Genomic DNA, 27,018 nt, shown 5'->3' on the forward strand with positions numbered 1-27,018 from the left:
GTACAGCGTGCTCATTGTGGAGATGGTGGTTTTGACAGCTGGCTAAACTGGGCCTAACCTAGGCTCACCTGCTAGTTCTCCCCCTCCAGAGCTGTCAGTAACTAGTTTCTGCTGTATCCTCTGCAGACTGCTGATTGGCTCACGTCCTTTCATACTACCCAACCCACAAAAACTGCCTCAGTGTGTGGAGTTTCATTTAAAATCACGTGGTTGAAACTGTTATACAACACAAAATACACAATGTCATTTCACCACAGTGTTATGCTCATGATCACCAGTCTGGGAGTGCTGTTAGCCTGACACTGTTCCTCATTCAACTTCAATGGATACACTTCTGTTCTTTTGTATTGGAAGTCACTATGGATAAAAGATTCTGCTAAATGGATGTAATGTGATATAATGTAATGAGGCCACTTAGCAAGCTAGTTAGCTAACCATATTTGTTGCAGTATTACACATCCAGGCCAGTGTCATTATTTTAATTGGTCAGACACACATTTCATCTATTTATGAGTTAGTTACAAATGTAATGAAAAACTAATTTAAACCTTTCAGCTACCACTTTTTAAGGTCAACAGTTTGCCGCAGCTGCCTGGGTGGCTGGACACACTTCTGGTATGTTCATGTTGTTGGTTGGCAATTTATAAGTCAGTTTAACTATGCGTAGATGTACATCAGTTCACTTCCTATAACCATAAATAGCCTAACATTGCCATCCATTCACACTACCCTCAGTGTGAAGCTTTTTAGTGATTTTATAATAAAGACACCAAGTTTGCACTGATTGTTACTTGTAAGGCAGTGTCGCCTAGTGACCGTTTAAATTCAGCCACATGGAAGTAATGAGTTATGGAAGTGAGCATTACATAAAGTAAACACAATGTCACTTTTGACTAGGTTTCCGTGCTGTTATAATTAAGAGACTGCAGAATAACTCACATATAAGTGTAATTTCTCTTTCCAGAGCAGACTACCCAGAAGTAACACATCAAACTTAATATGTGATTGCAAACCAAAATAGTAACTTGTTGGAGTCTGCTGAAGAAGACTGTTGGTGCTAATATCAGAAGTTTAAAGTAGGCCACAATTTGTTCCCAAAACAATTTCACTGAGTGTACTCAAACTCAGGGAACAGCTATAATTGGGGTTATTTTATTGGTGTAACAGTGTAGCTAGGACTAGTACGGCACCATAATTGCATTTTAGTTGTATCTACAGAGATGTAGAGGGAGGGAAATTACTGCAATGTATTATAAATTAAACGGAATAATTTTAACTGATTATTTTTCAGGACTCTTCAAGTTTAGAAACTGCAAACATCAGAGTACTTGAGTTAATAATAGTGTGTATGAAATCCTCTCACACAGAGCCTAAAAGACACAGACACTCTGCTTCGTTTCACTGCTTTTTCACACATGTCAGTTGTTATCCTGTCAGAGAGGGGAGAAAAAAGACAGTGGAATTTTGTAGCGTACCTTGGTGCAGTTTTAACATTTATCTGTTGGCATGACTCTGACATCCTTCTCATCAGGGTGCCTGCACAAACACAGCCCTTGTCCTGCCATTAGCTGCATGGATCTTTTTTTAGCCTGAGGTCCGCTGCTGTTTTCAGACGGCCGTATTGGGCATTGCAGTTCCAGCGCCGCTTTTTGTCCGTCAAAAGGAATTTCCAAGGTGTGGTCAGAGGAATTACTGCCATGGCTATCTACCTTTTTTATCAAACCTTCACCCACCACTTCAAATGGTGCACCCCAGAAAGTGCCCCAGGTGTTATAGCAGCAGTGATGCTAAGACTGATTTTCCTTTTTTTTTAACTGCTGCAAGCTCATTCTTCACTGAGGAAGATGCATGTCACTTTGCTAGAGACACCTTCTATCAGTAAAAAAAAATACTGATATCTGTCATGACATCCATTGTTTTAGGGCAACAAGAAAACAACCACCACCGAGTCATGCATTCAATGCCCTTGGCAGCAGGTGAGTCAGCAGGGCAGAGACAAAATATATGGATTCAGCTGAATCTGACTCAGCTGAATCCAAAAAATACTGTGCATCCCTACTGAGTATTTGGTCAGGTAATTACTTCCTTTGGATTACAGAACACCAAGTATACATACATGGAAATGTTTACCATCTCCTTTTCAAAAAGTAAGTAGTTCCTTTAGTAAAGCAGCAATTTAACTCTACTTTGTAATATTAATCTAGAATTAACAAAGATGTCTCAAAAGCCTGTTAGCTGATTCATTCACTGGATAGCTAATTAACCAGCACGCCATTGGATCATGTTAGGAAGATTACTATTGCAACAATATCGTAACAAGCAAGGTTCTACTTTCCTTGTTGGATTCATTTAATACAGCTTGTTAATTAGCAAATCTGCCTCTTCTCTTGCGGTGTCTCCCTATGTAGCTAACCTTAAGTTCACTCAGTTAAGGATCTGTTTTTTAAAGGCAATTTGGAACTCAAAACCACCATGAATATTGGCACAGCTAATTTAGGGGTTTAACATACAGTATGTATAAAGTACAGGAAAAAAAAAATAACATGGCCAGTAATGTTATATTTTTGTTTTCCTGTCAGCATTATTTCTCAGGAAATACTATCTTGTGGTAATTCCGTGTTGTGGACCCCATTACATGAAATACATCATATTGTGAGCTGAATGTATCATCTCACATCTAGTAAGAAGTAATAAGGTGACAGAGAGCAAAAGTGATAGTGTGCATTTATCCACCTATAACTAACAAAGAAACATTTGACCTTAGAAATCTCCCATGACCTAGTTCCTTGTTTGTTATTCATTTTAGCTAAATTATAAACATCACTGTGCATATTTAATATCCCCTCTGTCCTATGAAGGGCAATGGGGCACTGTCATGACAAAGAAATGCAGTTTCTCAGTCTTCAGACGCTCTCAGAAATGCAGACATAGATCTCATCCCACAGATGCACCTTGTGAGCATATGAACCACAGGTGACCTTGATGTACTTTTCCTCCCAGGGTGATCTTGCCTATGGTGTAGTGTAACAAAAGGACAACATCACAATAACCTCCAAACCTAGACGCTGATGTCATAAGGGAAGATGGTTGACACCAGCTACTGCCTGCTGGCTATAGCATGGCAGCAATGCGGTGTAGTGGTAAGGATCAGAGCTCATAACCGAAATGTTGCTGGCTCAATGCCCTGTTGGGGTACTGCTGCTGTACCCTTGGGCAAGGTACTTAACCAACAATTGCCTCTGTAAATATTGAGCTATATAAATAGATAGAATTGTAACCTATGTAAGTCACTCTGGATGAGAGCATCTGCTAAATGACAATAAAGTAATGGTGGCTTTCACTTTATGTTCTAGGCTGAGTTGGCTTTGCTGAAATGTGACACATGGTACCACCAGCCTCTGAAATCCATGAATGGATTTGAAGCATTCACATAACCCCTCACAGTTAACTTTCACAGAAAGTGGCATGGCTTTAACCTTTTTTATATCACACAGTACATTTATCTGGGGACTATCAAATATTAATGTCATTTCTACACAGTCTCATTAGCATGTCTGTCAACTTTTGAACACTGGCATTTGAGTCAGAGCTGTAATCAAAGTTTCCCTGTTGATGACATTAAAGGAATGGGAGATAAACATTCTTTGTATTTTCCCAAGGCACTCCAGTCATTACAGTGGCATATGTTTTATGATCAATCAAATTTTAATATAGTGTTATGTACTACATGCAGCGCTCTAAATAGCAGAAAATATCAACGTTATGACCGTGCAACACTGACCGGATGAATAAATAACCATCACATCCTTGCAGAGGTCAAGCTCATTCTCAAGATGGTGCTTTGGGAAAGAGGCACATCACCTTTCCCACACAAAGAGTCAATACTTTTGCTGCAGGCTACGCACTGCACCTACGAGTTGGCTTTGCTTTAAAACACAAACAAGGCTTGTGTTCTGAAACAGGTGAAGGGGATTTTCTCTGAAAAACATACTTTCAAACACAGCCTTACCTACACAAGGTCACTGAGTCTTTTGATTACTTTCCTCATAGATCAAATTACGATAGAAACGGTCAAGGTAAACAATAAACCTGTGTTGTTTAATGTGGTTATATTTAAATGTGGCAGGTATTTTATATGGTTTACAAAATGTACGATGCCAGCTTTGCCATTAGGAGTCTGGACCCTGTCAGACCTCTGGAATAAAAAGCAATTTGCATGTGGAAGCGGTTTTAGTCTTTGCTGTTTGATATGCAAAAATGTACCTCAAGCACATCCTAGAATGTGAATGGTGGGATGCTTCCTGCCTCTTATTTTCTCCTTGCTTGCCCAATTTAGGAATACTTGCCGCTAACGAGCACGTTAACTTAGAATATGAATAAGATAAGGGCACTGTAAAAATGTTATCTCAGCCTGTGTCTAACCTCTGAAAGCAGGATTACAGATCTGCTTTGATGTAAAAAGAGGAACCGGTTTTTGTTTTTTTAAAAAAAAAACATCTTTATGAATTTAATGAACACAATTATTGGAATTTCTCATACCCATGGACATGGATTTCATATGGACATCTGGTGCTTTCAAGTGCAAGATATCTTTTTTTCAGGTTGACTCAAAAATACCAGGACTTGTGCTTTTACAGGGGAAAGTGCCTCAAGGGAAGTTACACACAGTAAACGGGAGCATTGCACCTGCTGAAGGAGCTGTAGAGCCAGGCAAAGAATACCACTGCATACCTCCAAATCCGACTGTTTCTAAGTCTTTCAGTTCAGCTTGGCATAAATGCATTCTTGATGTGTTACTTTTCCTGTAATTTCCGTTTTTTGTTTGCATGTGTTGTACTGCCTGAGATTAAAATTTTTGGAGTCCGTCCTCCTTTGAAACAATATTCTTTATCACAACACTCCCTGATAAACTAGAGGTTAAATCTTAAGAACTGATTAGGACTGCATTGTTTTTTTTTTTTTACTCCCATGATTATTGTTCTCTGACAACATATTAATATTCATAAGTAAAATCAGCAAATGCTAATGAGTCATTCTGAGGAACAGTCAACAATAGCCAGCTGAGCTTCCATATCTCAAGAAAATCATAATCAATTCCAGGCCAGGTGTGAAAATGCTTTGACCTATCATTGCAAGGAATACATTTTCTTCAACAAATATTTTAAACTTATTCTACATGCTCCTCTACAGATTGAACAAAAAGGGATCAAAGCAATTTGACCATCACGATAATAAACTAATAAGCCTGAATAAGGTGATTTTAAAATAAAGAGTTTAAAATAAAAAAGAATAAAATTGTTGTTGCTTTTCTTTTTTTCTGTTTTTGAGACATTATCTTCATATGCAAATAGGATGCCTCCTGGAGACACAATACTGTATAAATTAACAAACAAATGCTTGATATTGCCAGAACATCTGCACATAAACTGATCCAAAAAAAAGACAGTTTTTAGCAGTATTAAGCAGTTAACAGGAAGCCGTAACAAAGGGTCATGATTAATGAGAAATATTCTGTTTTATATTGACTGAGAGGAACCATTAAGATGGCCACTCAGGCGTTGAACATTTAATTACGAGGATCCCCCCTAAGCCTTAATGCCATTCAGTAAGTAGTGCAGAATCGGCAGTGAAGCAATGCTGAGATTTGCAAATAATTTCCAAAACGTCAAATTAGGAACCAACTTATTCGTGCAGGAAAGGCGCATAATGTTTCATCTTGATTTTGGCTGCCTGCACTTTCAGAACACCCTAAATCCAAAAACAAGGACTAAGGAAAATCTTTCTGAGCAGAGACATCTATTATAAATATTGCTTAGAAATGTCTGTTGGAACCTGGGTGAAGATGATGGAAAACAAATGTGTGAGAGACATAAAAAGGCTTCATGCTTTTAAAGTGCCATACCAGAGGTATGAGTATGAATCAGTCGAGGTTAAATTCTAGCTGCACAAGATTCCACTCATATTAAGATATAGTGGTTGAACGCATTGGCAAAAATTGAGAAAAGGTCCAAATAATGAGTGAAAATCTGTAGAATTTTACCAAACCTGAGTGGTCTATGTTGAATGTCACGATTTAGAAGTCAATCTAGTCTTTCAAGAACACTTCACGTTATACACTTTGCGGTTTCAACTGCAGTTAAAGGGCCAAGTTCTTGGTGTTCAGGTTCTTCAGTTCCTCTGTCCTTCATCTTGAATCCTGACATTCGGAAAGGTATGTTCACTTTCTTATCCTAAAACTTCCCCTGATTTTGATGGTGTGTTTATGCGCTTTGGAGACCTTCAGACGGCCTACCATAAATAACTCCACTCGAACGCCGTCTGAGTGGAGGCATCCTTGCCTGTCACAGACCTGACAGTCATAAACATTGTTGCAAAGCGTCACTTTCTTGCACATCTTTGCGTGAGTGTTCCACACCACACCTCTCCTGGTGCGTTAAGAGAGAAAATTTGGAAAAAGACATAAATTTGAGAAAATGCTGCACGTATTTATCCAGGTTTATACGAAAGGAAGTAATGCCAGCTTTACTTTTTCTATCTTTGGGAAGAATGTGAAAAAAACAATTTGAAATAAGAATATGAGGAAACTTCCATCTACATAATTATGGCTCAAAAGAGAGCAGACATAATTAACCTGCTGGAGACAGAAAAAAAAAACAGTTAACAAGCTTCTGGACTCCTGTAGATTAAAACTTTTGCAACATTATGTCAAAGGTAAAAGTTCTGGGTGAAATTTTAAATGGCATATGTTTTTTAACTTACAGTCCTCCTCAGATCTAGTACACAAAGGCCTGAGTCCAGAAAGTTTTAGTTCTAGTTTTTACTTAGCACCAGATATAGGTGACATTACCCAATAGTTACATTTTGCCTCCCGTCCCAGCGGACAACCCCACCCAAGCTTTCAATTAAACATTTAGTATCATTTCCAACATGAAGGTCCCCGTCATGGAACTTATATTGTGTTTAGATGTCTTCTACTAGATTCATACCTACTAAGATCCTGGCCATTAGGGCTAACGCATACCATTGGGGCTATGAGAACTCTGCTGGAGCCGGAGTCCCAACATCCACTGAAGGACTGGATCCATCATGACTCCTCTGTCCATAAGGCTTGGTTGGCTGTGTGAAACAGTTATTTGGCCCTTTTCAAAAAAGAGTACACTGCAAACTTTCCACATGGGGTCTGGCACCATTTCAGGCTCCCTGCTCTGTCAGCCAGCAGCTTTAATTTAGACCTTTGTCCTGATTGGCTATTTCACTTTGATGCATAAGGAATGACATCGTGCCCCTTCCCCCCGCTCGCTGACATCACCGGCTCTTGCTCGACACCTCTAGCAGTGTATCATGAGAGGGTGACTCGGGTCACCTGGGTGATTTGTCAGCTTGCTTGGTGCCGGAGGAAAAAGACTTGGGTGGCTGAGTTGTCAGCCGGATTAGAGCTGGAGGAAGGAAAAAGGGCCTGCCCTTTTGGGTATGGCAGAATTAGCCTCTTCAGCAAAGAAAACAAGAGCATCCTACTGCTTCCTCGAGAGGTGGGGAACAGACTTCCCCTGGGGACAGCCAGCTTGTGCGAAATGCTTTTTTTTTTCTTCCTCTTGCTGAACTGCTCAAGGTTGTAAGACAAGGTGATAAGAGGGTCCTGGATGCTGACTAACTGTGCCCTGTACACACAGTCTTCAGCTCTAAGGAAGAGGGGGGGAAAGGACTCTTAACCAGGTCAATATGTGCTTATTGTGCATTTATAAGGACTCTCGTATTCAGTTTCTACGGCTTACATTATAGCAGTTGTAAAGCTACCAGTTAGCCCACTGTATCCCCTTCCTTCTCAGTCTGCCATCCATAATGCAACTAATGGTGTGCCAAGGAGACTACTGAAGCAGGGAAACAACTATTTCCATCAAAGCCTGCTTAATTCAATATTCTTCCTCAGTTGTAACCTGTCAGTGAATCCTTGTTGTTCATACCAAGTACTTGAAAGGCAGAGAATGGGTAGTGACCGAGTAAATGAATATCAGGTCTGGAGATTCATATTTGTTTAGATTCATGTCTGCATAGTACGGCCTCTAAGCATTTGACTGGCATGCTGTGCTCAGATGTCAGATGCGAGGTGAGCTGACTGTCTGTCCAAATAATGACATTGAATAATTAACTCCGGGCTCAGGCAGATGGGAAGGCGGCTCATGCTGTGACACCCCCATGCTGAAACTGCCTCTCTACGCTGTGAGAAACCAGGCAGAGGTCTACGGTTTTTGGGGGCTCTGGCGCCTCCGCCTCTATGTACGTTCTGTCAATAAACTCATTTGCTAATGTCAAGAGAGCTGACCTCGTTGGAAGCATTTTGCGACAGATGCAGATAAACAGCACCGGGGGGGGGGTTGGGGGGGGGGTTGAGGGGGGAGAGATGCAATCTCACAGCTTTGTTTGGAGATAGCAATTGAACATGGTAATTGAGGTTTAATCTTGATTCAATCCTTCATCACAACACTCAGAAAACATCCAGGACGTGGTTAGAAGTAGGCTCAAAGTGGTTTCAAATTTCTCGCTTCTGTTTAGAGAAGCCTTAACACTGAGGTAAACATCATGGTGTCCTTTTCATTCACTTACACCCAGAGTCTGTTGAGGGTGCATAAAATTAGCCTTTCTCGAGAAACCATATAAAATGTGGACAGAGAACAGCATCAGAGACAGGATAATTACATGGCATTGTTACTGTGGGTAGACACTCATAAATCCACCAAACAGAGACACGTGAGGATGATTAATCATCTTTGATTCTGCACTGTCTGAATCTAAGTATAAAAGGACAAAAACAGCCAGTATAAATTCAGAGTCACAGCCTGTTTCAGACTGATGTTGCCACCTGTTTTCTGTTTTTTTCATGGATGTGGAGGAAATATTCAAAAAGGGTTCAGATGAGGTTGATGTCCTCTAAAAAGCATCTTTTTCTAAGTCGTCAGGAGTGCAGGCTTTTTTTCTTCCTGCAAGATTTTCTGGGTGAAAGCGAGACCAATCGACTGTTTATATTTGTGGCTGAGTGTCCTACCTCCAAACGCAAGAGAAGCATGTAATTTGTCTAACTGCAGAACAAAACCTGAAAACAGCAGAACAACTTTGACTCTTTTTATTTTTATTACTGTTCTTTTTAAATCTCCATCCTTCACAAGCGTCAACATCTATATGGTTACACTCAAAATGTATGGTTACGCTCTAAATGCATTGAAAGCTGCTACATTCTGATAGTGATGGGTTGCCCAAGGAAACGTGCTTGAAGGAGGGTGTCCATTGGCAACTGGGATCTCAGTCCTCATCATCTCAGCTAGGAGCCGCGTGATTGGCTGGTAGGTAAGACTCTTATACATTACATTGGATGGCATCATGGCCTCAGACTCAAAATTAACTGTGACATCAATTTAAAAAGAGAAAAGAGTTCACGTTACTCACGTTACTCCCAGAGTAAACTGCATTTTTGAACATGCGTATAGTATTAACACGTTACAGGAGTGATTATTAGAGTGTGCGGTGAGCGTCGACTGATCTGTGTGCAGGAGATGAGTTCTGTGCTGATCTCGTAGGCTTTCATAAACCCTCCACAAGCCTCCCCCCCCCCCGCTGAACGCTCTGTCCTATTTTAATCAGTGCGTCACAGGCTTTAACTATGATAAGTGACAGCGCTAGATGAAATTCCTGAGCTCTCCACGCCACCAGACTGATGACCTGCCAGGTACATATTAATCACAGACAGAGGGATCACAGCCCCGTCTGCACACCATTAAAAACAGGCTAAAAAAGATCCGCGCCGCCATCTCCTCGCCGTTCACGCGCCTAACGATCATTCCGCTCAGCGCTCGCGGCGCGGCCCGGGTCTTTACCCCGGGAAGCCGAGCTTCTCCGGATCATTAAAATTACCGAACGCCGCCTTGGGTCAGAGCGGCAAACTTGGAAGGCGTGCCGGATGGTCCCACCTTCAGAGAATAATGGCGCGCATTCAGAGCAGGGAAAGGATCGCGAAAGCCGGGGACAGGAAGAACAAAAGAACGTCCTTCACAGAGACCTTCTACTACACATACATACACGCACACACACACCCTCAATGGCAACATATTATACACATCATAATGTCAGACACGCACTACTTTGGGCTCTTGAACAGTACAGCCTGTACAAGATAATATTACAACATAACCAATAATGGCTTCACATTCACCTGTAATGCCACAAAAGCAAATGATATCTTGGTTCACTTCACTCGGGAGATTGTCAAACAACATGCACACTTGCTTACACATTTGATTTTCTGAATTTTATCAGTTATAATTCCAGAGCTTAAATAATTTGATATAACTGATACAGAGCTGAAAATTTTGCTGTAAAATGGTTTTGAAAGCAATGTATTTTACTACATCTAAATTCATCTTGGTGGTTAATATTACATGTACAACCATTAACTAATTCATACACTGTCATAGTATTATTTCACATAATTTAGATGAATGCATTAAATCACTAGCAAGCCAAAGATGAGACAAGGCCGGCCCTTGCTGGACATTGCTGAGCAGAGAGGCAGAGAGGCAGACAGGCAGACCGGCAGACAGACAGGCAGACCAGCAGACCGGCAGACAGGCAGACTGGCAGACCAGCAGACAGACAGACAGGCAGGTAGACAGGCAGACAGACAGACAGACCAGCAGACAGGCAGACAGATAGACAGGCAGGTAGACAGGCAGACCAGCAGACCGGCAGACAGGCAGACTGGCAGACCAGCAGACCGGCAGACAGGCAGACCAGCAGACCGGCAGACAGGCAGACTGGCAGACCAGCAGACAGGCAGACAGACAGACAGGCAGGTAGACAGACAGACAGACAGACCAGCAGACAGGCAGACAGACAGACAGGCAGGTAGACAGGCAGACAGACAGACCAGCAGACAGGCAGACAGATAGACAGGCAGGTAGACAGGCAGACCAGCAGACCGGCAGACAGGCAGACCGGCAGACAGGCAGCAGCTGGGGAGGACACAGCGCAGGCAAGCGTACAGGGGGTAGATGAGGACTCCTCAGCACTTCACAGCACTTCTCAGCATTTTTCAGGATTTCTCGGGAAGGTGTGTTTGAGGGATCGTTATGCTAGTGCAAGTTTTGAACTGCATTCATCCTTAATTCGGCAGCCGGTTATGAAAGATGAGGAGATGTTTGCACAGGATGAGAGAAAGGGATGAGGCGGGGAGAGGGAAAAGACTAGTCAAACAGTGGAGTTTAAGGTAGTCTAGCAGAGCCTGATGGCAGCTGAGCAGGCAGACAGGCAGACTGGGGGGGGCGATGGACAAGGCCCGAAACCAGCTACTGGAGAGAATGCAGAGATCTGAGAGGATTTTCAGAGTTGGACATGATATATAAGCAGGCCTGATTAATGCTGGGGAGAGACTGCAGATGTCTGATATGTGGTTCATAAGTCTCTGTTTCTGGTGGAGAAATTCTGGAGTAAAAAAGAACACACAGCACTCCCAAAAACACAAGAGACCAAACTGGATATGGACCTCATTTTCACTCTATTTTTAATTAGTTTGGCCTCCTCACTGCAAAAAAAAAAAAAAAAGGATGGGAAGAAAGTCCTACTGACGCATCCCGGCTTTTTATCAGCCTTCATCACAGTGGGTCTCAGATGACAGTTTCAGAGAACAAAAGCCATAGATCCTGTCAATTGGACACAGAGAGGGCTGCTCCTATCTCTTAGGCATTCCAACCGCTGCCCTTTCAGCATCGTAGGCCCCTGTGCAGACCAGGACTGCTGCAGAACCATGAACAGCACCAGCCCAACTCACAGAACTGCTGCAGGACCATGGACAGCACTAGCCCAACTCACAGGAGTGCAGCCAAGCCATGGACAGCCCCAGCTTTACTCACAGGAGTGCAGCACACCATGGGCAGAGTCATCTTTACTCACAGGAGTGCAGCACACCATGGGCAGAGTCATCTTTACTCACAGGAGTGCTGCACACCATGGACAGCCCCAGCTTTACTCACAGGAGTGCAGCACACCATGGGCAGAGTCATCTTTACTCACAGGAGTGCTGCACACCATGGGCAGTGTCAGCTTTACTCACAGGAGTGCTGCAGGACCATGAGCAGCGCTAGCCCTACTGACAGTTGCACTGAAGGACCCTGGACAGCGCCAGCCTGAATCACAGAAATGCTGCAGGACCATGGACAGCGCTGGTCCTACTCATAGCCGTGGCAGCAGCTGCAGATCATCACTAATCAGAGCAGCTGCCGGCTCTTACCTCATCAGCGAGTCTTTAAAAATGGCACAGCTCACTGTGCCCTTTGGGAGAGTCTGTTCTGTGCTTTGCGATGCAGTTTTACAGGGATGTTGGTTTGTCTCCAGAAAGGCCAGTGAATGGTCAGCTATCCAGTCTGTCTGTGCCTTACTAGGGATTTTTGGGGTTTGTTTCATGTATTTTTTATAGACCTGCCTGTAATGGAAGCACATTTTGCTGGCCTGGCCCCAAGCTGCTGTCTTTGGGGAGTGCTTGTGGCAGCTTACTTCAGTTAGTTTTCATATTTGCCTTTTTATTGTTCTGTGTTTAAAGGTGAATTGCCTTCATATGTGCCTGTGTGAAAACAACAGCTGGTGCACAAATGAACTCTGAAACAAGTATTGTAAAACCAATTATTTCTTGTAAATTTTGCTAGTTTAAAAGCCACAAGAATCAGGAGGCTGTGGTGGAGTGCTACCTTGCACGCAGAGCCTTTGTGAAAGCTGGCCTTGCATTGACGCAGCTTTCCTGGGTTAAATTTAGTGATGTCAATCCCACCTGGAACATCTGACCTAAGCAGAGAGGAAAATGCCACAGAAGGTGGTGGGGGGGGCAGCAGACCAGACCAGATGCAACATTATAAACATAGCACAACTAATTTCATTAAAGCATCCGCAAATGGGGTCCCCAAGTGGCTCAGTCAGTAAAAGCACCCGTTCTGAGCGTAGAGTGAGTGCTATGGCCCGGGTTCGAACCCGACTGTGTCACTAGCTGACAGTGACCGTGACCGTGAGCTCACAGGCAGACAGGCAGGTAGACCGGCAGATCGGCAGACAGACAGACAGACAGACAGACTGGATGCAACATTATAAAAATAGCACAACTAATTTCATTAAAGCATCCGCAAATGGGGTCCCAATTTGCGGATGTGTCCCCAAGTGGCTCAGTCGGTAAAAGCACCCGTTCTGAGTGTAGAGTGAGCGCTATGGCCCGGGTTCGAACCCAACCGTGTCACTAGCTGATAGTGACCGTGAGCTCACAGGCAGAACACATCGGCTTCGTTCCACTGGGGATAGGGGTGGGTATGTCGGCAGGGAGTTTGGTCCCATTAGCAACAGTGACCCCTGCTGGTCGACTGGGTGCCTGTGGTCCACGTGCCAAAGCTGCATACGAAATGTCTTCCTCCAACTCATCTCTGTGCTAGCTTAGCTTGTGGACCGCAGTGCAAAAAGAAGCAGTGGCTGACATCATGTGTCTCGGAGGAGGGCACGTGCTTGTCCATGCTCTCCCGGATTGACAGTGGGGGCTGTGCAATGGGACCAAACATCGATCATGATAAAATTGGACGTTCCAGAATTCAGAGGAATTTGCCATTCCAAATTGGGGAGAAAATGGGGGGGGGGGGGGGAGCAAATGCAAATGTGTTCCTAGCCAACAGACCAAAACTTAACTTTTTTTGCAGGAACAAAAGGTATTTTTTTTTGTGCTAATAAGAATTTAATGGCTGCAAAAAATTCTTGTTAGAGGACTCGCTTCTGCCTGGCCCTGTCACCCTGTCAACAAGTGCGTATTAGCTCCTCTCAGCCTCTCTGCAGGGGAGGTGCTGTTACACTGCAGTGCTCATCATCCGTGGTGGTTAGTGAGCTAGCTACCTTCTGCCACCGTGCCCCACCAGCACCCTTAACCAGTGTCAGCGCATCTGTAATGGCAAAATCGTAAGAAGCTGAGTGCAGCTCCAGGGTGCTCCCTTCTGCTGACAACATTGCAAAACCAGCAGGAATCTCTGAGCCGTGAGTGAATTTTCACTCTTTTTTTCGCATCTGTACAGATTGCCATCTTCCACAATTATGATGGTCATCACCTTCGCTTATTCTCATTATTACTGTTGCCAACTTACTAACGGCTTTAACATTTTACTACTTGTCAAACAGTCTATAACCAATATTTACAGGTGATGTACCTGCTCAAGTAACACAAAATAGCACATTATCTCTAAGCATAGAAAAAGTACCTGGAGCCAGCCTGCTGCTTGTGGGGCTGGAGGATGTCAAAACTGTAAAACTAGTTCAAATGTATGTAGCTTTGTGCTGTACAAGGTACGCCAGTGCTGTGTGATCGAAAAAGAGGCACAGCTGCCTGGGAAAACAACAGTGACCTGAATCCTACTCTCTGCACAATCACAGAGGCCAGAAAAGGGAGCTACTGCGAAACCTCTTCTTTGAATAAGGAGGAAAACAAACCTGAGATTAACACATGCTGGTCATGGAGCCACTCCTCCCCCTCCCCCCGATACCTCGAAACCCGAGTAATTTTCAGCATTTCATTCCAACCAGCCACTTAACCACCTGATTCAACAAATCATTGTCTTGATTGAGGCACTTGAGCTGGCCTGCCCACTTCGGAGAGAGTTAGCGTGTTAAAGAGAGCAGCAAACGGGCTGCTTTGCATCCCTCTGCGACTGCAGTCGAGCAGCCCTGCACCAGAACCCGGGAAAATCTATTTTTACCAGCAGAAAGTTAAGACCACGCACAACAGTCATATGTAAAATGTGCCTGAGTAATTTCGGTTTTCTGTGATGTGCTGTGAGCAGGGACTATAGCTAATCTGGTCTCTTTTTTTCACAGGCTGTCTGTATAATGTCAGATGTGTAACTTCCTTGGCAAATACTCAATACTACCATCCTAATGTTTTTTTTTTTTTCTTTTTAACTAACTCCTAATTTACCTATGGGATGTGACAGTATAGCCACTTGTAAATACAATCTGCAGGCATTTTGCACCAAGTTCCACTAACCTGCTTCCAGTAAAACTTCAAAGGATTCACACTGCTATACATTAGGAATATTCATGTCCATCACTTTAATATTAAGACTGACCCAAACCTAAACCAAAAGCGGATAAAGCACACATCTTACAAAATTAGAGACAAACAATCTCCAAATATGTTTATTTCATAAGAAGTATTATAAAATATTCCGACAAGCAGTCAGCCAATGTAAACCATTAGACAAAAAAAAAAAAAAATCTTTGACTTCGCCCTCCCATTTAAAACTAGACGTATTCGTTTGTATTAATATGCAAAGGCTTTATGGAGAACTGCAGGTAGAACACAACTGTCGAGTATGACATATAGTTATGACAGTACACCTAAAATGTAATTAGTTCTCATATGGAGTCACTCTGCTTTTTACAGCAAATGCCACACACTGTTTATTGCACTCACAAAAAAAAAAAAAAAAAAACAGACCTCTGCAAAACTACCGACTGAACAGAACAGGTGCTGCCCAGCACAGGGTGAAATGTGGCCCCGTTCACCCAGAGCACGAGAAGTACACTGTTCTGTTTGCTCAGGTGTGTATTTATTATTTCATCTTATGAATGTTTATGAGCAAACCACCCCAAAGCCACAAAAACACTACCAAAGCAATGGGAGGAGTTGCTTAATTTTTTTTTTTTGCAACAAAGAAAACAAGATCTTGTCAGATTCCAAAAAGCCTTGGCACGCAGGGTAATATGTAAATGCACAAAATACCAAATTACTATTTCAGTGTGTAAACCCATCACGGGGTATGCATTATTTATCAAAGTCTTACTGAATACAAGTGTAACCTCAAAATGTTACCAGCAAGACAGCACATGCGCGGTATAAATTGAATATCATGAAATTAGTTCTCATTAACCACAGATTTCTTTTTTTTTCTTCACTTTTTAATCAATTGAGCCGACCTGAAAACAGCGTGAACATCAGAGGCCAGGGTTTGCCATGGCTGCCACAAATGTGATAGCAGAACCGGTCCACCCCCTATTTATCACTTGCTCATTTGGGAAATGGGCAACCCCTCTGTCCCTATTTACGAGATGGGCAGAGTGGCAATTTCACATCTGGTCAGTAACAGATATCAATTACGCGCACATATCATCTGCTCCTAATACACCTAATTTGCTTAATAACGTGGTGTGCTGTGAAGCACTGGGGACGTGTCACATTGAGAGAAATGAGACCGCACTTCTCAGGACCAGGCGCGGACGTGTCTCCCTGAGACAGACAGGGGGTCTTTTAAAGGGAAATAAAGAGGCTCGTCCATGTTTGGCGCTTGGTTAATGATACCGGTCCAACAGCCATCACTGCTCGGCGATGTAGGCCAGTGTGATTCAACAGCGTGACCTCAGGATTTTTATGGTTTCCACAGGAAATGAAGATTTCTTTTTTCTCGGGAAAGGATGATTTTGTACATTGATGTCAGGATCAGACTGAGGCTCCATCTATGTCTGGAATTCAACCTGTCTTTTCGACATCCAAGGATTTATGGTGATATGTTTTTTTTTTTTTTTATTTGATTTGATTTTTTTTTCTTCCAAATAACTGTGAAATTGGGCTAGAATGACACTGGGCAGGGAAAAATTAATTAACGTTTAACCATTCTGAGAAGGATTTGGAACTTTCCAAAGAACTACTGCTACACTGGTTTAACTAATATCATGGATGCACATGTCATGAAAGAAATTAAGCAATGGCACCTTTAATGAATTAATTACTACAGCTGAAAAAGTAACAGTAAAGTTGTCACAATGTATCGTGTTCCATGATGATGTCATTATGGTGACTTCCCCCTCCCCCCACCCATATTTGCCCCAAATTTTGGGTGAATATGACAAAATCCCACCAAAATAATATGTAATATACCTATTCCACTTCATCACTTGATTACTGGGTACGCTCTGTTGAAATGTTTGCACTGAGCATGTGAATGAGAATCATACTGCTGTCAGAGCGGACAGTGGAGTCCGATTAATTATTTACCTCGATGATGAAAGAATGAAGAGGACTTTGACCACTCTGTGCAAGCCTCTTCAGTGCTCTACACAGATGCCGATACAGAAATCGCATGCCTTCACCGCCATCTTAGTGAGCTTGTTAATGTGCTGTGTATGTGGTGAATTTTTGGAATTTCATCACAATTAGCAGAAATTTTAATGGCCTTTATAGATCATTTTGGATACTCTGTGATGTGAAATTAGCTCAACTCTACCATTTTCTTTTCATATGGATGTCTTGTTAATTAAAGAGAACACAATTTTGTAGAATTTTAAGGCCGGGCGGTGACCTTGTTGTAGCTCCACCAGGGGCTGACTGGAAGAACAGTGACCAATGAAATCTGGCTAGCTAAGGAATAAAATCCCATTATTGTAGACGTGTCATGACCTAAATCCAGCACCTTTCAAACACATCACGGTCCCTCAAGTGAGATCCAGTCAAGAAGAAAAAAAGATTGGCAATCATACATAAGTCAATCACTACCATTTGGTGCGTGTTCTCCAGAGAAGAGCGGCGTAGACACGCTGTAAGAGTTGTCAGGGGAAGGCTATCTCCGAGGCCATCTGCTGTGATCATCTCGTCCTCCGCGGAGACAGCCTAACCACTATAAACGGCCTCCTCGGTCCTGACTGTCGGAAGCCGAACAACATCTGTTGCTGCGTATTTTCCTTTAATGACCGATAATTCCTGGTTGTACCGCAGCAGGCTGCTGCTGGTAAAACCGGGCGCAAAACACGGGCATGTGGGACCTCAGAAACTGACGACGCGAGGGGGGGGGGGGGGGGGGTGGCTTGGCACGTGCTGCATCCAGGCAACACAACCCCTGGATGTGTTCCACAGACTCGTAGGTACAGGGAGTGGGGTACACCCGTGGGGTACACCCCCCTCCCCGGTTATTGTTCAGCGTCAACCACTTGTGCGTCAGGGCTGTCTTGATTGACTTGCGTTTTTTTTTTCTTCAGTTGCCTGGCGCTACCAAAGGGCTTGCCGCGGCGTTCACTGGTTGTAATTTAATGTGCTCCAGTTCACAATGTTCCGTTAGCTGGTGCACAGCTTTAAAACCGCAGAGAATCCACAGATTGACGAAGGGTTAAAACTTGCATATTCCCCAGATTAGATGCAAGACTGAGCACACGCTCTTGGCATGTCTTATCATCAGGTTGCAGCATATATAACTGAACCATGAAGGTACAGCTGCATATTGAGAAAGTTTTGCGTGTGTCTGTGTGTGTGTCTTCGGCAGAACCTCTTGCACCACCGTAAATCATATTTTTAGGAGGAAATTATTGAGTGTGCTTTCAATCCGCAATACACCTGTCCCCATTCACGACGTTTTGACAACGAAGAGACGCGACCCATTTCACAGTGTAGAACTATGTTTGCAAAGGGATAAAACAATTGCTGAAGATACATGCGATGCAGATACGTTATTCGCCGTAAATTCTTAATTAAGACTTTAAACGACGTGATATTGGCACCACCACGACCGTAGTTTCACCGTAACGTAAAATCTACCGTAGCACTCCTAGACGGTACTTCAAACAAATGGAAAGAACGGCGGTGCGAAAAAATGCCACAATGAATCATTGGCCATCCGAAAATTATGAACGTGGATGACATATCCACGGATCTCGCCGTACTGTTGCACTACCTGCTAACAAAGCGATGTTTGTGGACACCGAATACATCTTTCTCTTCGTTCCTGAAAAAGGGAATGTGTCATCAGCAGCTGGCTACAGTAATTGATCGAGTTTGGTGCTTCGGGTCGCTCGAATTAACTTTCCAACCTGGACACATTTTGCCGAGCTTAAACAACCAACTCTTATGAACTTTTTTTGTTTGTAAAGAAAGCGGTGTTTAAAACGCGTTGATTATACGTTTGCTCATTTTTTAATCTGACTGAAAGACGCACATCCGCAGGATCCACAGACTAAAGCTCGAAGAGGCAGAGTATCGGCAAATATCCAAGAACAATCACTTCTAAGACATTAACATTCGCGACTGCAAAATAAATAAAATCGAGCGTGCAAGGACACAATCCCGTTATACCACAATACACTGGACAAGAGCAAACATATTTGATTAAATGAAATACAGTTTATTATATGTGGAGGAAATCACAGCCTTCACGAAATATTTTCTGAGACGCATTCAAACCACACGCAATTGCAACCACTCCTGAAGCACGCTAAACTAACCACTTTGTTTACCGTAGCTACTTGTCATACTATAGAAAAGCAAGCCAAAGATTATGCAACAGAATTTAGCGCGACCTGAAAGTGACAATCTAACAGTCACACGTTTGAGGTCATTTCTCTTAACTGATGAAATCAGCGAAAGGGTAATGAGTACATGATCTTCCACAGGTAAAGTACGTGCGCCGCATGCAAAACAGCAAACAAACAAAAAATATTTTAAGAAAGCATACCTTGCTGAAGCAGCAGAACAGCCATCCCGCACAGGATAGCCCAGCACACCGGATTGTTCATGGCGATTCAAAGGGTAGCTTACTGTCGTGTGGAGCTGTGTTTTGAAAACGCAGACGGTGATTTTTAAAATCCACTGTAGAGTGAAGTGCTACAGCAAAGCGCGCAGTTCCCACTGTTAAGTCCGAGTCTTTGCCTGAGCAAGAGACAGTCAACGAGGAGAGCCGCAAGAATCCCTCTCTGAGAGGAGCCAGCTATTGGTCGCAGTTTGTGCGCGACTGACTGGCGATAGGCTCGTTTGCACGGCTTTCAAAGACGCCTCTGTCCAAAAACCTGCTGTGGCTTCGTATTTGGCGCATAACATAATTTGTTTTACTCCTCCATAGATTGAAGCGAAAGGACAAAGTCGATAAATTGATTAAGTTGAATTAAGTAATTGATTTAAAAAAAAATCACATTGTTTGCCTTAAGTTATGTCAATCACCAGGGGTAAGTAAAATTAAAATAACGCACAATTCTGTCAATTCGGATTACTTAACTCACCTTCCTCTGTGGTTTAACGATTTTTACGTTTCGTGTACATTATGTTCAGCCCAAATGTAGTAGACGCGGTTCGATGGCAAGTCCCTTAACGGTCGCCACAGAGCTTCTTTGCGCTGCAAAGTGTATTATCCGATTTGAATTTTTGCAGGGCTACCCTGAGCACCCGTTACTCGCTCCACTGACTGGGTCTTCGATTGTCTGTCTGTCTCTTTGCATTTGGATAAAAGTTGAGAGCGTATTTAAATGAATTGATGAAATAATAGGAAAAAATTACCAGATTTTCACGGCTAGTACAACTGCTTAGGCCTCAAGGTCAACCCCAGATAACAGGATTTTTCCTACCAGATAACTTAAATTATGTGACATTTGTCACATACTCACATTGTTAAAATGTCAGGTATTAAATACTGTATTAGCTCCACACACATACTGATAGCATATTTCCTATGTGCAGTCACAGTATACACAGCTTATTGCTGTCTGGCACTGATGATACGTTAGGTTACAACATTTAATAGGATACAAATTTCTGACAACTGCATGTTATTGTTATCTAACTTTACCTCTAGGTGGCAGTATGGTGTAGAAGGGAACTATCCCAGAAATCAGAGGGTTATGGGGTTCATTTACCAGGTAGGACAATGTCATTGGAACTTTTCTTCCAACGCTTACTTGTTACACACATAGAGTTAGTCTTGATGTACACCGTTACACCGTTTCACATGTTTGGGAGCATGCCTGATTGCTGATGCTACTTGTGGCTGGGCTTGGTAAGTACTTGAATAGGAGGCTTCCTGAGAGAATCTAGGGGATGCTGGAAGAGGTGCTGGTGGGCATTTGTGGTCAGCCTTCCCCCCTGAACTAAACAGAAAAGAAAGCCCCCAGTGCACTGACAGGGACACTGTGTTGTAGATGTGTTTTTTGGGTGATATATTGATACTGAGGTCTTTAGCATGCCATACATGTGGCAAAGATTACGGTGTTCCCCAGTGTCCTGGCTAAGTTGTACGCTCGGATCTCTGTATAGTTATCCAATCCCATCCCCAGTTTAATTGGCTAGGCGAATCCCTCCCGCAATATCTCAGCTGATGTGTAGGGAGGGTTCAGGTGCAGGTGCAGAATAACTGCATCATATAACCTGGGAGGCTGTGACACAGTAAGTCCTTTTAGATCCATGATAGATACACATAATAAACCTTTTTCTGACATATCGCTCACTGTGAGACACCACCCATAACCCTGTGCTTTAATAGCCTTAGAGCAGGAATGTCCTGGACCAATATGCTTGTGTACACAACATCCTTTTAAGTCATTCAGTTGAACTGTGAGGGTTCAGAGTTAGACAAAAACAACACAGAGGTCTTTATAAAAGCCAATTCACATTGTCACCGAGATTAATGTCCAAAACTAGCACTGACCCCCAACAGCATAAATCTGGGGAACAGGGCCGTTCAGATAACGAGGCACAGGATTCAGTTGCCAGATAGCTCGCTAGTCCCCAGAATGAAGACTTCAGTCACTGATTTAGGGTCAGCTTATCCTCCTGTCTGCTCAAATCAGAAAATACAGTGTTGCTATTTTTTCCACAGGCACTCTCAGTTTACTTGAGGCTTCTTTCGCCTTTTCTCAGGTCTAGTAAATATAGGCCAAAGCCCAGCTTCAATCTAACTGTAGTGTGCTTTGGTCTTACCTCTGGAGTAAGAAAATCAAAGAGTTTATGGTTTCATAACATGTGGGTGCGGATGTTGCTGACAGGAATGTGAGCTGTTTGGAAAACGTACTTACTTACTCTGAAACTTAGTCTCATCATTTGACATCAATGACAAAGTGCACTATGGTTAGATTGAATCAGAGGTGATTATAAAATCATGACTTTCTAAAATTCTTTTGAAAAAAGATATCATGTCATTCCAGAACATAATCACTAATTTAGATTTATATCTCTAATAATTAATATCTGATAAAACTGAGCTGAATTACTTTGTCAGTACCTGCTGATAAAAATGGTATTGGGTGAAATTAACTCAAAATTGTGCCCTGCATTCCATGACAAATTACAGTGGGGATTCATGGCACAGGGAGCTAACACAGATTACATTACATTACATTATTGGCATTTAGCAGATGCTCTTATCCAGAGCGACTTTTCAATTACAGGTTTTTACAATGTTATCCATTTATACAGCTGGATATTCACTGAGGCAATTGTGGGTTAAGTACTTTGCTCAAGGGTACAGCAGCAGTGCCCCAGCTGGGAATCAAACCAGCGACCATTCAGTTATGAGGCCTGCTCCTTAACCACTATGATACACCGCCGCCCCACAGACATGCTATCACATAATATAGATTAATGATAATGTTGCGTTTTTGTCTACTGAGTCAAAGCAGTGAGGTCATTCAGCACAGGATCTAAACAGGAGAGTGGGGTCAGGTGAGTGCAATAGTGCCACTGAGAAATTCCAAGCCATCAAAACATCATCAGATTATCCTCTGGGTGCAAACAGTGTGATTCGATCAGGTGATAGCCATGTGCTAAAGCTACTATAATCCAGTTGCCCCGTGTATATGTTAACTCAGCCGCATAAATTCAGTTATGTGGAGCTCAGCCATTGAAGTGCTGATTTCGCAACTCTCCAGGATCATTCGCTGTCAGCCTGTAGATGGAAATAAATAAAAATTTCCAGAATATTCAGATGGGCATTGAATTACTTATATGCCTGGGATACACATCTATCCAGGGCTGTCTGACATAGATTTAGGTCGTGTAAACCACCTTAGAGTTGTGTATTTGCTTAAGCACTTCAGGTAAACCATCTTGCTTGTAACAGTAGTGATAGTGCTCTGGTGATGGAACCTGGGACCTTCTGGTTACAAACAGAGTTCCTTAATCGCAGAGTTAAGATGTATCTTGGAACTATGTAGCGAAGGGCGAGAGCAGTCACCCCACCCAGCCTCAAACCCCGGTCTACGGGGTGCCAAACCTGAAGCTTGACCGCAACGCCAAAGAGCCAGGCTGGTTGGTATGGCAGTGCATACTCAGCCGTAGTGACAGCACCCTATGTTAGAGTGGGAGGACTAGGGTATCCCTCCAAGAAAGCAAATTTAAAAATTCCTCCATTTTACCAGTTACTCTTCAATATGTTTGTCTAATTCGTGTTGGAGATTAATTTTGAGCTTTCTGAAAAGATACGTTAAGCCTCTGAGCACGAACCTCAACCCTCACCACCTGCTTTCTGGAGGTAGAACATCCTGAATTAACTCCACCCTCTCCCAAAACCACACCCACACCTCAATTTAAGAGACCTTGCTGGAACACAGCTGAACAATACACATCCGACTTCAGCGTGAGCGAGCAAAGTGCTACTCCTTCGGATTTTTGTTATTTTAATCATATTTTTTTATATAACCATGGATTGAGCCCAGCCAACGTTAATCATCAGAATACAGTGATGTCTAATGGATTTACCAGCATGAAGGAACTAATCCCACAGAGTCTCTTTCCAGTTCACTTGCAATTTCATTTGCACCTTGGAGAGCATACTTATTCATCAATAAAAATAGATGGAAGGCTTCGTGGCAGCAGAGTGCTGGTTTTGAATGGAAATTATGGGGGGATGTTGTGTCTGGGTGGGGTGCACTCTCTAAGTAGCAGGTCCTGTAACCAAGAAGTTCTAGGTTAAACACCCACGTAGGGCGCTTTTCAAGTTGCAATTTGCACTTGAACTGTTTCAGGAAAATCTGTGAAGGCTGATAAAATGTAAGCTGTGTAAGTTGAACTCGTGTGTGCTAAGAGAATAAACATTACATTAAGCAGATGCTCTTATCCAGAGCAACTTGCATACGTCCCTCTTTTTACATGGATCCATCCACAGCTGGATAACTACTGTGGCAATTGTGGGTTAAGTACCTTTCCCAAGGGAACAACAGCAGTGCCCCAGCAGGGATTCGAACTAGCAACCTTTCGGTTATGAGCCCTGCTCTTAACCATGCTAAAAGCGCCGCAGTATGTTACCGAAGATCTCATTTACATTTACATTTATTCATTTGGCAGACGCTTTTATTCAAAGTGACTTACAAGTGAGGCAAGATTTTCTTTAACTCGACGAGTTCTGAACAGGTCACCAAAGTCCAAACCGGGCTTCCTATTTGACATGACACACCCGTGTGTGGTTGTTCCTGAGGTAAGCCTTTGTGTGGCAGAGCAATGAAAAAGATGTGCCTTTTTACATGGGTACCGTTTAGCTTTTTCCTCCTTCTCAGAGAGCCTCAGTATTTCCAATCCATGTACAAATGACAGGAACAGTGCGAGGGGCCGTGATTTCTCATTTCAATTCCCCAAAATGTGGGCCCGCGGAAGTGACCGGGGAGGAACGTTTGCCTCCCCGCAGTAATTTAAGTGGGCAGAGAGAGCCAGAGAGGGAGCCACGCAGCCGGTAATCCCTTTCTTTTGGAAATGGATTCGGCGCGTTCTATTACGATCAGGAGAGACGCACCCCACGAGAGGGCTACACACGACAGATGTGTTGGCGTTTGATGAGGGATGAATATATTCGCATGCATGGGTTGTTTCATAAACTTGAAAGATCAAAAAGAAAGCTACATCGCAAAACATATAGCGTCACACATTTATGAATATCAAATGCCTTCTCACATGCCAGGATCTGAAGTATTCAGGGGAGGTGGAAAGGGATTATTGCATAAATAATGTTCAAGTTTCTCTTTAACTGCTCTTGTGAGTTTTGTATTTATTTATTTATTATTTTCTTGAAAACATTTTCTTTCCTGAAAGTGACTGATGTGGGAATAGTAATATTTACAGTCATTTATATTTGCTGTTGAGTGTTTTCTCTGATGTAGCTTTCCTAGCTTTGTTGTTTATTTTTGTGTGAGATTTACCACTAATGAACTGGAAGCTTTAGTGCAACCGGAAGATGAACCAAACCTAGTCTTAGTTTTGATCATCTGTAATGATCAAAACCAACGGTCATGTCATGGTCAGAAATGAAGGTTATATAAAAAAATGTTGAGGTTTGCTCTTATTCCTTGAAAGTATCAAACACCACTTCACTAATTATGACAGTACCATTAATGTGTGATTTTTGATGAATCTGCAACAACATTTAAGCATTAAGCATATAGGGTTTGTTTGTTTATGTACTTTATGTACTATTACATATATATTTGGTTTTACTGAAATTTAGTTGTTGTTTCTTTCTCCTCCATAAAACATCTTCTTTTTAGTTCTTTTCCTGTCCACATTGTGACCCAATTTCTTTCTCGTCTTTCTTTCATATCTTTTTTTAAGGAAACAATTTGAAGTCATTCCATGTTTAAAGATGAGTTCACTCAAGGTCTCCTCTGGAACTCTGACGGCCTGCTGTTGAAAGCATCAATTACACGGCTCATGTTCTGTAATGATGTGTACTCACTTTATGAAACATTCTGTTTGAAAACTGTACAGTGATACAGACCAGCATATTCACTTTGATTATTGTTATTTTGCTGTCTTTTTTTTCACTGTGACTTTTACCAGCACCCTTTTTGAACAAGTCCCGTGGAGGTTACGAACAGGTTGCCTGTGATGAAAGCATTCCTGTTAATGTACCAAAACAAATAAGCTCTAGTCAGACATGAGATGCACAGGAAATTGACTTCTTCTTTCAATTTACATCAAAACAAAAGAGGCGTCTTTGAAGTAAAATTATTTTTAATGCTAATCTGAAAATAAGAATTAATCAGTTCAACGAAGTGAGCTTGTGTTCGCAGCAGGAATGCTGAGGTGTGGTGTCAGGGAAATCAAATGAATAAATTAGGGAGATCGGAGGCACCATCTCCTCTACAAAGCTGTGCAGGAGAATAAGGTAAGCCAGCTAAAATATCTGTTTGACTTTCCTGCCTGACAGAGAAACTCAAGGAACGCTATAAATATCATGCATTTGTTGGCATTTTCAGACTTAAATCTGGTGCTGTCGGTTTCCATAAAGGTCCCCTTCAGCAGCTGCTGTTACTGCGTGTACCTTCACCTTAAAAACGGCCTACAAGGGATGTCCATTTATAGTAACATAGCCAAATTCGACTATAAATTGGCCAAATTCTTCAACAAACTTGCCTTTTCTGCTGGACATACGGTATTTGTAAGCTCTGTTTCTCCCAGTGTGGCTATCGGTTCTCATCCAAGATTTCTGTGCCCTCCTGAAGAGGCTAAGAGAAAAGCAGCAGGCAGCTTTTTGGTTTATTACGGTAGAATACACATGCAGGACCTGACTGCAGCTGCAGTTTTATCTTTTAGGCTGTCAATCAATCACAGTTCCATCCAGCTGAGAGAGATGAACCTTTAAATGTAATCTGCTCAGAGGATGACGGGTGAGGGAACCGCGCTTGTATCATTGTCACTAACACGCTGCCACCGTAAACCTGGTATTTATGCTCAATGGGAAGGATTACGGGTCAGATATTGCTGGTATTTATCTGAATCAGACATAACGATAATTACCGCTGGTCGTCGTTGAATTATATCAAGGCAAAGGGCCGCACAATTGGAGGCAGCTAAGCGAAGACCCTGCACCGATAACGTCGAGTTGTGCAGGGAAGGTTAGCAGGTGTGATGGGCGACAGTACTGTGTGTAAACAGTAGCTATTTGATGTTACATGAAACTGTCATAAATCTCACTTGTCAGTTGAGTAAATAGCCTCTGTGTGCACCAGCTTCTTTGTGTCATGCTCGGTGTCAGTTCAAACACACAGTGTGATGCTTCCCGGTACTCTCATCATCTGTAGACCAAATAACAACATGCAAGAGTAAAGGATTGTTTTGTGACATGAACGGTATCCAGCCTCTTTGTGAACGAGCAAAGCAAAAAACGAGCTTGCTTTTATTTGCGGAGAGAGAGTGGTTTGGCAAATGAGCTTTAACAATGCTGTTTAGAGTCATTTTTGAAAACATGCTCAGGTTGCTGTGCGGTTTTTGATGTTATTTGCCAGCAT

General features: G+C 42.6%; 1 protein-coding gene across 1 annotated transcript in view; it reads right to left on the minus strand.

The window, feature by feature from the left end:
• The window catches only part of LOC118782843 (protein CEPU-1-like), a 253,717-nt gene extending 233,965 nt beyond the window's left edge, over positions 1–19,752 (minus strand). Inside the window, exon 1 of the mRNA XM_036536446.1 lies at positions 19,494–19,752. Within this exon, the coding sequence (XP_036392339.1) occupies positions 19,494–19,554 (61 nt within the window). The 5' untranslated portion in view covers positions 19,555–19,752. The remainder of the gene's footprint in view (positions 1–19,493) is intronic.
• Between the last annotated feature and the right edge of the window lie 7,266 nt (positions 19,753–27,018).

The sequence above is a fragment of the Megalops cyprinoides genome, chromosome 9 (assembly GCF_013368585.1).
Source record: "Megalops cyprinoides isolate fMegCyp1 chromosome 9, fMegCyp1.pri, whole genome shotgun sequence".
Lineage (NCBI taxonomy): Eukaryota > Metazoa > Chordata > Actinopteri > Elopiformes > Megalopidae > Megalops > Megalops cyprinoides.